Raw genomic sequence first — 11,107 nt, 5'->3', positions numbered from 1 at the left:
GTCTAAATACTGTTATCAGTTTGGTAATAGAAAATGAAAAAAAGATAGATTCTTTAGAAAATAGGATTAAGGGACTTGAAGATAAAGTGGCAGATTTGGAGATATCACATGTGGGATTTGCAAGGCAGCTGGCTGAAAATGATGAGCGAGTGAGGAAGCTTTAGCAAATCAAAGAATCTAAAGAATCAAGTAAAAATAATGTCTGATGATTGTATAGCTCAGAGTAAAGAGTCAAATAATTTGAGCATAAGATTGGCCAGGCTGGAGTTTGATAAACTGGAAAAGAATATTATTGTATGAAATGTCTCTTGTGAATCTGAAAAAAATGCGAAGGATATCTTCAAAAGTATTCTTACGGAAGGACTCGAAATGGCTCCAGTCCCACCGTTCAAGGTAACCCAAGTGAGTGAGCAACAGAAATTTATTCGTGTTGAAGTATCTGATAAAAAATCGAAAATTGATATTTTGAAAAATGCCAAGAAATTAAAAGGTAAAACAGTGTCGTCGTTCCGAGATATTACCTCAGTGATGATGTCCCAGCTGAAGTTCGCAAAGCAAGAAATGATTTGTTGATTAAAAGGGTGAAATTACGCAAATCAGGAATAGACGTTTGGATCTCGAAAACATTTCCGCCTGTGTTACTTTTCAATCGCCCCAACGGAACACGTGCTAAATACTCACCAGACGATTTGATTCCTGAACTTGATTATGCACCGAATAATCAATCATTTCGTAACCAACATAGCGGCAATTAGTGAAGCTTAAGAGGACAAAAATAATTGTTCGAATTCATGTTCCGAATTCATGTTCCCGTTGATTAAGAAGTAGCTGGTGATTAATTGGTGATAAAAATAAATTTTGGCGGGAAATTGAAGGAGTTCATGGTTGATGGTTCATATAGTTCATAGTTGATTGTTTGTAGCTTAGAAGAAATGTAAATATTGGAAGGCATCCAATATGCAGGGTATACCCTTTTGAGTCATTGTTTTTGTTGTTGTTTTTTTTTGTTTTTTTTTTTAATATTTATTTATTATTTTTCTGCTGTTGTTATTTTTTTTATCTCATTATTATTATTGGTGTTATTATTGTTATTGGGCAGCATGTAAATAATTTATATTTAGAGTTTATTGAATTGTGTCCCCCTGTGGATTCGTACTCAAATTTGTCTATTTGGCTTTGATGTTGGATGAAAGATTGGAGTCTCCTCCAGGACAAATTAACGCATTGGGGCTGGAAAACAAGAAGGTAAATTTTGAAAGTAGGTATAATGAAATTTTTGATGGAAGTGGTGGGCCTGGTGGTTATTATAGGTTGGACTTTGAAAATTCTAAATATTTATTCGTAAACCAAATGCAGATGGCATGTAGTAATGTTTCGGACAGAATTAATGTGTTCCATTTGAATTGGCAAGGATTGAATTCAAGTTAAGATTTTATAAATGAAATTTCCAGTTTATCTATTTTTCAGGTAATTGAACTGACTGAAACTTGGTTAAATGATTATAATTCGGAACTTTTACATATTTCAGGTTATAATCTTTACATGAAAAATCGTCAACTTCGCCGACACGGGGGACTGGCAGCGTATATACGTTCTGATATACGGGCAAGTGTCCGAGACGATATTGTAATGTATAAAGAAATGGTTTTTGAGTCTTTTATTTTGCAGTTAGAGCTGTCTGGACGTTGTGGTTATGTTCTGGTTGTATATAGGCCACCGTCAGGATCTCTTATTGAGTTTTATGAATTACTTGAAGAACAATTGGAAAAGATCCCACATCGAAGTCCTATTTTTATAATGGGAGATTTTAACATTGATCTATTGGATAATGGATCAATTACAGACAAATTTTTAAACTTGATAATTACATTTGGTTATTTCCCTGCCATTAATATTAGTACTCGTGTTACAAGTACATCATAAAAATTTTTGAATAACATACTTTGAAATTATATGTTGGGTAGTCCTAGTATTCTTATAAGTGATACTTCTGATCATTTTGGTGTATTTGCAAGTTACTCGGTATGCGTTCATAATAAAAATTCCACAAAGAAGAGCAGTCTCAAGCTGAGGATGCTGCTCGATAAAGATGCACTTCTGAAATGTAGAAATGAGCTAGCCAATAAGGATTGGAATACAGAGTTTTCAATCTCTGCGGATATTGACTCTAAGTTCAGAGTCTTTTACCAAATTATTAAGCAATCCCTGGAAGAATGCTCTAAGAATATTAACACCAGTAGAAGAGAAATTTCGAAGACGCCTTGGATTACTCCAAGCTTATTGAGATCGATATATAAGAAGAATAATTTTTATGAGAAAAGGGTACGACATCCTTGCGATATAAATGAGCGAATTTATAAGAGTTATCGTAATGCCCTAAACAGACTCCTGCGAAGAGCTAGACAAGATTATTATAAAATAGAATTTGAAAAAGCATCTGGATATCCGTTGAAAACATGGAATTTGATAAAAAGCACTTTAGGACAATAATCTTTAGGAATCACTCAGGAAATATTCTGTACAGATTGAAACAGACTTAAAAATCCCGAGGAAATTCGTGAACAATTTTCCAATAATGTTTCAACAGTTGGAAGGATAATGACTGAGCCGAGTATAATCCAACCAGGCGATCCCGCTTTTAAAAATCACCTTAAAAATAAGTTGGAAATCTCTTAATCTACTCCCAGTTCAAGAATCTGAAGTTCGAAGCATTGTTTATGGTATGAAAGGTACCGCTTCTGGCTCTGATATTGTTTCAATTAGAGTAATAAAAATACTTTGGGATGTGATTGCTCAATCTTTTGTTTCATTAATTAATCAGTGTCTAAAAGGGAGTTTTTCCGATTTGTTTTAAATCAGCGAAAGTGATACCAATATATAAAGGATGGAATACTGGTGATGTTGAAAATTATAGAAATAAGTCTATTTTACCCATTATGTCTAGGATACTAGAAAAATGCTTTTTGGTCAGAATTTATCAGTACCTGGAAGACCAGAAAATATTTACTCCTACACAATTTGGATTCCGTCAAGATCTCACTACTGAGCAAGCAAACATATATTTGACTAGCATTATTAATTTGGCGCTGGATAATGGGTATAAAGTGGCAACTGTATTTTTAGATATTGTAAAGGCTTTTGATACGGTCAGTTATGATATTCTGTTAATGAAATGTGTAACTTATGGGATTAGGGGTCCAGCTCTTTCGTTTTTACGTTCTTTTTTGTCTTGTAGAAAACAATATGTTCAAATTGGTAATATGGGTTCTGATGAAAATTGTTTTGAGTGTGGAGTTCCACAGGGTTCGGTACTTGAACCCTTATTATTTTTAATTTTTGTGAATGATCTTCCACAGTCTGTTAGTAAACTGGAAACAAGAATGAGTGAGATCGTCAAAAAGGATAGCACGGCTAAAGTGCCTATGCTTGCTGATGATACTTCTTTAGTGGTGATCACAAAGTCAGAGAGATTGCTCCCAGAGAGTGTACGAGAATCGCTAAATGTGGTTTCAAGATGGCTGAGAGTGAATCAGCTAAAGGTGAACCCCTCTAAGAGTAATTTTCTTATATTTTCGAGGACATCGAATTATTATCCATGGATACAGCATATAGCATATGAAGATGGTATGATTGCTCGTCAAAAGGCAGTAAAGTATCTTGGCATTATTATAGATGAGACTCTCAGTTTCCGATCCCATATTGAAACTTTATCCCGGATTCTATCGCGTAATTTGGGGATGATTCGTAAACTTAAATATATGTTTCCAATTAGTATACTTAGGCTTCTCTATTTTTTGTTAATCCTTCCCTATATTTTGTATTGTTCTTCTGTATACATGGGTACATTTTCTTCAATTGTTAGTCCTGTGCGAATTATCCAAAACAAGTCTATTAGAGTATTATCAGGAAAATCAGAAAGAGAATCGGTTCGAGAAGTCTATAGGGATTTTAGGATACTGCCAGCGGCGGGTCTTCATCTTTTCTAAATATTGGTATTTATGTATAGATACAATATGAAGCAGCTGCCGGAGTGCTTTAATGGTTGGTTTTACAGCCGATGGAATATACATAACCAAAATACTAGGGGTAAAAATGATTATTATACTCGTCCTATTGTGTCTGCCAGGTCCACGTTTCCTTTTATTATAATGGGTATAAATTTATGGAATAATTTGGATAATAATATGAAGAAACTAGAAAATGTTAGTGGTTTTAAAGAAAAATCGAAAGAACAATTATTAAGTAAGTATGAATTCTAGTTGTGTTTGTTTTGGAGGTGATTTGATTTCATTTAATTTAAATTAAGTTGTAATTGTTTGTTGGTTTGTGAGTGCGACCCCACAACATGAATATGGTATGTAATTGCTGTCCCTGTACTATTATTATTATTCTTTATTTATTTTTTTCTTTCTTTTCTCTCTTTTTATCTTTCTTTCTTATTATAGTGTATTTGAATGATGTTACATGTATGTATTATTTTTTTGTTACCTGTTTCACCCCACGTCAACCGTTTGGTTTTGGGTGAATCATATTGATTTTTTGTACTTAAACTTTTTGTTAATTAAATATATCACTATAAAAAAAAATGTATGGAGTTCAGAATTCATTAAATGATTTGACACTAAAATCTTTAACAATGTTAAAAAGTGGGTGTTTAGACCACTGTGAGCTCTGATAGGCTCATATATAGGATGCTCTTTTTCTACTTCTGAAACTGCAATTAGGTTAAGCTGTCATACTGGTGATCTAACATCCTGAGGCCAAATATTTCGAAACTGTGACCTTGGCCTAGACTGTTTTGATACTTAGTGGCCATTGTTACAATGATGACGACGACGTGAAAGAGGTAGTATGTACTTTCTGAAAATAAATTTACTGTTTTTAAATAACCTTTCGTTGTATACTTATGTTCAAACGTACCTTGCTTAAAAAAAAGACTGGTATAACAACATTTTGGGTTAGTTTCGGAACTGTAAGGAGTAAGGAGCGACCCGGCTCAATGGTAACCGAAAGTCTAAAAAACGGAATTTTGATACCAATAGATACATCAAAAGAATCAGATTTTAATATATACGTTTCGAAATATATCAAGTTTAGTCTTACCCATCGAAAGTTACGCGCCTGAGAAAATTTGGCTGATTTTAGAAAAAAAGGGGGAAAGATCCCCTAAAAGTTATAGAACCTTAATGAAAATCACATCATCATATTCAGCGTATAAGAGAACCCTACTGTCCCCAAAGTCGCCCGATCAAAATTTTGAGATAGTTATCATATTTTCGACCATGCTGAACAAAATGTCTATCTCAAAATTTTGATTGGGTTATCTACATTTTTGTAGATAGGTGCTTGAAACTTCTACAGTAGGGTTCTCTTATACGCTGAATATGATGATGTGATTTTCATTAAGGTTCTATAACTTTTAGGGGATTTTTCCCCTTTTTTTCTAAAATCAGCCAAATTTTCTCAGGCGCGTAACTTTCGATGGGTAAAACTAAACTTGATATATTTCGAAACGTATATATTTGAAATCAGCATTAAAATCTGATTCTTTTGATGTATCTATTGGTATCAAAATTCCGTCTTTTAGACTTTCGGTTACCATTGAGCCGGGTCGCTCTTTGTCTTTTAGGATGACATAATCCCCCGAAGTCTCCGGGGGTAGGGCTGAAAGTTATGAACTTTACCCAATGTTAACATATAGTATTGGTTTTGGGAAGTATACAGACGTTTTCAGGGTTTTTTTTTTGGTAGGTGGGGGGGGGGTTATATGGGAGGATCTTTTCATGGGGGAAGGGACATTGCTATGAAGGGGGCGCCGGATTTCCCAGCATTATTAAAGAAAAAGATCAGAAATTAAATAAAAAAACAAGTTTTTCAACTGAAAGTAAGGAGCAACATCAAAACAAAACAACCAGGAAATATTAAGTATTTGATTGGGTTCACCCTCTAGTAAGTAACTCGCTCTTTAAGCCAAAGATTTGTTAGTACTTTCATAAGAGCTATCTATTCTAATTAACGGCCTTTGTGATTAAGGGGTCATTTTTAAAGAATTGGAACAAAATTCGAACTTTAGCTTAAAAAGCAAGGTATTGACCAGGGGGCGAACCCCCTAATATACGTATTAAAAATCTATGAATATAGAAGTTAATTACGTAAGTTACGTGTATTTATTACTAATAAAAATGTTCGTGAATAAAACTAAACAAGCTTCGAGAAAGCCGTTTAACCAAATAAAAGTAAAATTAATATGCAATTTTTTTTAATTATTCATGTACGGTGAGCCAAAATCAAAACCTGCATTAATTCAAAAACGTTCAAAAATTAAATAAAAAAAAATAAGTTTTTTTAACTGAAAGTAAGGAACGACGTTAAAACTTAAAACGAACAGAAATTATTCCGTATATGAAAGGGGCTGTCCCCTCCTCAACGCCTCGCTCTTTACTCTAAGTTTGACTTTCTCACAACTCAATTTTTTTAAACATTAAAAAACTTTAGCGTAAAGAGCGAGGCGTTGAGGAGGGGACAGCCTATTTCATATACGGAATAATTTCTGTTCGTTTTAAGTTTTAAGTTTATACTCAAATACTCCTGATGTGGACAAGGAGGTAATTAGTTATCACCTAGGAGAATTTGCTACGGTTTTTCAGGCTGAAACGTTTGGAATAGAACGGGCAACTGGAACTTACAAAAACGAAGCACAGGATGAAATATATAATGTACATATATAATATATATACAATATATATATATATATATATATATATATATATATATATATATATATATATATATATATATATATATATATATGTGTGTGTGTGTGTGTGTGTATATATTATATTAACTGGCAATCAAGGATGCCTAATAGCTCTTCAAAATGTAAAGAGCCGGCAAAAGAGAACATTGGAATCCTATGAAGCCTTCTTGGTATCCAAAGGAAACCAAATTATCCTGGTGTGGGTCCCAGGGTACTTCGAAATAGAGGGTAATGAAATGATAGATGAAGCAGCCAAGGCTGGGACATCGTTGAGATACTATGGTCCAGATCCTTTCATTCCCATTTCTCAGGGCTATTGGTAGGCGGTAGTGACGAGTTGGGGTAATGAGAGCGGAACAAAATTGGCATAGGACGGTGGGATGTAAGGAAACAAAGGAATTCCTCCCAAAATTTAACCTTACCTTGACTAAACATTCTCTACCACTGAAAAGGTCTGAGATGAGAATGATTACAGAAGCCATAACAGGAATTGGAAATTTTGGGAGACATTTTTGCGACTAGAGAAAGATGAGTCCACATCATGCCGAAAGTGCGAGGTGTCTACTTTGGAAACAAGAAGGCATCTGATAGAACAGTGGTTCTCAAACTGTGGTACACGTACCCCTTGGGGGTGCGCAAACATTTTGAAGGGGTATGTGGCCGGCTAACAAAATAATAAAACAACCTTTTAACTGTAGGACTGGCAATTTTATTTATATTTTAGCTGTAGTTTACTTAGTACCGGTAACTGAGAAAGGGTACCTAAAATGTTTCGTGGGTAAAAAGAGATACAGTGTCTAAATAAGTTTGAGAACCACTGTGATAGAAGAATGTCCAGTTAGGATTAGATACCAGCTTGAGATATTTTATAATGTTATTATCAAGCTGGTGGACATAGTGAAGGAAGGAGAAGTCCGATAGTTGGCAAGATTAATGGTAAGGGTGGGAAGTCAAATCGATCTTTGCCCCCCCCCAAAGTGCAAATAGAGCATAGCTTTTTTGGGATGTGGAGGCAGTGGGCCTTGAATGCCTAAGCCTCAATCCAGGGATTGTTGGTCCACCTCCATCTTACTAAAAATGATAACTACAAACAATAATTATTATAGTTTCGAACCTTTGATCATTATAAATAGTTCTTTATCAGGAAGCTTCCAGTCACTTCTAGGAAAGCCAAGAGGATAATAGCAAGGCCGTACCCAGGATTTTTTTTGGAGGGGGTTTTATTCAGTTCTTTTTTTTTGGGGGGGGGGGGTACACAAAAACGCATACAAAATTTGTTTATATCCATTTTTGTTACGTTTTCATGAGTTAAAAAAAAATTTCGGGAGGGGTTCAAACTCCCCTAACCCACCCTCTGGATACGGCCTTGGATAATAGTGTCCATATTCCTAGGATGAACACAAAAGTTTTGAGCAAGACAGAATACGCATGTAATATCTTCCAACAACAAAAAAGTAACACAAGAAACCTAGCACCGGAATACTGAGCTGTGCATCACCGAATAAGGCATACATAATACATTGATATGTTTAAACATTGTACAAAATCACCATGGGACACAATAACATAACTTAAATTGCTTATCTAAACATAGTTGCACCTATAATTTGGACTAATTTATTTGGCTACATTTATGCAATTGTTAAGTAATTGCAATGTTGGTTTTTGAAGTCTTTGGAACCATTTGTACTTCTGTTGCGTCGACAAGCTGAAAAATAGTAAAGAGTGTGAAAATAGTATACTGACCTGGAAACAGAGGTGGAATCAAAAACGCCTACACTGAAAATCTTTAGTTCACAAAAAAAATCATCAGAACTATAACTTGCGATAGTCAAAACTGAGCACTATTTGGATAGCTACTGATGACACCCTAAATGTTCAATACAGGCATTCTGGGTTTCTATACAATGGTAAAACCAGAAATAGTAAAAGTTGTTTTCAAAGAAATAGTTACTAGAACACTTTCATGGGGTATTAGGGTAGGGCTCTTTAACATATGCTATGGTATTTGCTTATCAAGTACTATATAAATGCACTTACACCTTGATGATGTCCCTGTCATAAAACCTCTTGTGAATTCCGAATAGAAAAACATACAAAGGACCAAAAACCGGGTATGAACGGTGTTCACGTGGATTATTCACTTCCCGTGGAATATTCATTTCCATGAGAAATTAGAGCTATTCATTTTTATCATTAAGTAAATTTAGTTCTGTAGTGTTTTATTTGGTTTTACACGTACTTGGCTGCATTCTTACGCAAGTCAAAGTATATATCGTTACACTCACGCCTTAAGGTCGTCTTTGACATTTTCAAATATCTGAAAACAAATAGTTCGTGGTAACGAACTTTGATTAAGGAACAATGCGGGCCAATAGTAGCCAAAATTAAGAAAAGGGATTTGATAACGATTATTACATCAAAAGAATCAGCTTTTTTATGCTGATTCCAAACATATAAAATTCATTCGATTTCACGATACCCACCAATATCTACGATCCTGAGAAAATTTGCTGGATTCTGGAGAAAAGTGGGAAACATCCCCCAAAACTCAAGCAATCTTAATGAAAACTACATCATTAATCAGAAAACCCTGCTGTATAGGTTTCAAACTCCTAGGTACAAAAGTGTAGAATTTTGCTTTTTTCCTAGAAGGAAGATTATGGATGTGTGTTTATTTGTTTGTTTCTAGGGGTGATCATATTCAACTAATGGTCCTAGGGGATTGGGAGAGGGCTCATTCCAATGGAAATTAAAAGTTTTAGCACCTCAAAACTTTAGACAAATATAAATTATTCCGTATGTGAGGGGGCAGGGGCTGTCAAAGCACTACAAAACTTAAGCAGAATGAGTATGGGGTTTAGGAGAGGGAGCTCCCCATATATAGAATTATTAGTATTCGTTTTAAGTTTTAATGTTGTTCCTTACTTTCAGTTGAAGAAACTTGCTTTTTTTCATTTTGTTTAATGACTGCCAAGAACCATTTGCAGAGCTGTATTCTAAAGGAGGATCAGCAGACCTTGAGGCGTAACAGCAATTTTTATGTCCATAGAAATTTGCCTGGATAAATTTTTTCAGAAATATTTTTTTTTTCCGAGGGAATAGACGAGAAAATAGTATAAAAAAACAAACAACTAAATATTAAGTAAATTAATTAAAAATATAGGAATTATAGGAAAAATCGTGAAACTCCTGACATTAGAATCGTGTGTCAACACGCTTCGGTGCATATCTTTGTTTAAACAGGACCATACCATGGAAGGAGTTTTTCATGGTTTTGCACAGGACGAAAGACAGCAACTTCGGTCTTTTATCGTGTGGTAGTTTCTTACTTTGCATTAAATGCTTCCAAAGTTAAACTCTTCAACTTTAAGTGGTATACACAAGTCATATTATTACAATATTTTCAGCTCACTAATAATTTGACCAATAAATAATAGAGTGCTTGTAGTTTGAGTTAAACACTAGAATGTTCTCCCAGCTATTATTAACAAAAAAATTACCTTGATATTTAGGGTGCTACAGGCACCGTCACCCACAAAAATATATGATTTAAACCTTTGGGGGTTATACGATTTTTAGAAGAGGTAGGGGTTCTATTTCTTTTACATGATTGGATTGACCAGCAAAGTGTCCTGTCAATACAATCCCACTGGCTAAGGATATAATGAAAGAAAGGTGAAGATGGTTAGATTACATTAAATGGATAAAGGATAGCAGTTTACATGGAATGGGAAGATGTCATAAGGAAGGAATTAGGGGAAATGGAAGCTGCAAATAGGAGATCAAAGAGTGAACATCCGATTGAGCGTAGTGGAGGAGCAGCTGATATATTTGTGTTTCGGAAGGGTTACTGTTGCGATGAGTTGTTTGTAGTAGTGGTAGCAATAAAACTATTAGGCAGTTTCTACTGGTAAACAGATTGGTAATATAGAAGCCACTTTACGGATAAATCAAAATCTTACCGACAGTGAGTCATCTTTTGGTCTATAGCATTTTGGATACAATGGACTCAAATAGTTTGAACTGACATCTGGAATGCCTGATTTTGCTATTCGATAGATGCCACTGACGCATAGTCCAACTATCAATGTCGTAGCAAAGCCAATGGGAGCATACCACATATAAGAGATCTCATATAGAGGAAAGTAGTCTATTGGCCTGAAAACAGAAAATGCGTAAAATTCAATCATAGGCAGCAAGTAAAGAACGATATTGGCACAATGTATTATTTTTTTAATTTTTTTTTTCTTGGTCTTAAACCAGGGCACTTCGTATCGAAGGAGTAGTCGTAGAAACTTCAAAAAGGGCTCATTTGATTGGAAATTGGAGTGGCTTGTGCTCTTTTTA

General features: G+C 34.7%; 1 protein-coding gene across 2 annotated transcripts in view; it reads right to left on the bottom strand.

The window, feature by feature from the left end:
• Positions 1 to 8,150: 8,150 nt before the first annotated feature.
• LOC148951445 (putative sodium-dependent multivitamin transporter) overlaps positions 8,151 to 11,107 on the bottom strand; it is a 63,032-nt gene continuing 60,075 nt past the window's right edge. The window contains exons 8-9 of one of the 2 annotated variants that reach the window (XM_089090281.1): positions 10,723 to 10,918; positions 8,151 to 8,465 (exon numbers count right to left, since the gene is read on the bottom strand). In XM_089090281.1, the coding sequence (XP_088946407.1) occupies positions 8,400 to 8,465; positions 10,723 to 10,918 (262 nt within the window). In that variant the 3' untranslated portion in view covers positions 8,151 to 8,399. The remainder of the gene's footprint in view (positions 8,466 to 10,722; positions 10,919 to 11,107) is intronic. The other variant, XM_089090280.1, reaches the window with a different exon arrangement.

Source organism: Artemia sp. Qi Xiang Cuo, chromosome 6, assembly GCF_049724085.1.
Source record: "Artemia sp. Qi Xiang Cuo chromosome 6, ASM4972408v1, whole genome shotgun sequence".
In the NCBI taxonomy this organism is placed as follows: Eukaryota; Metazoa; Arthropoda; class Branchiopoda; order Anostraca; family Artemiidae; genus Artemia; species Artemia sp. Qi Xiang Cuo.
Note: the sequence above shows the minus strand (reverse complement) of the source record. Positions and strands in the feature narration are given on the sequence as shown.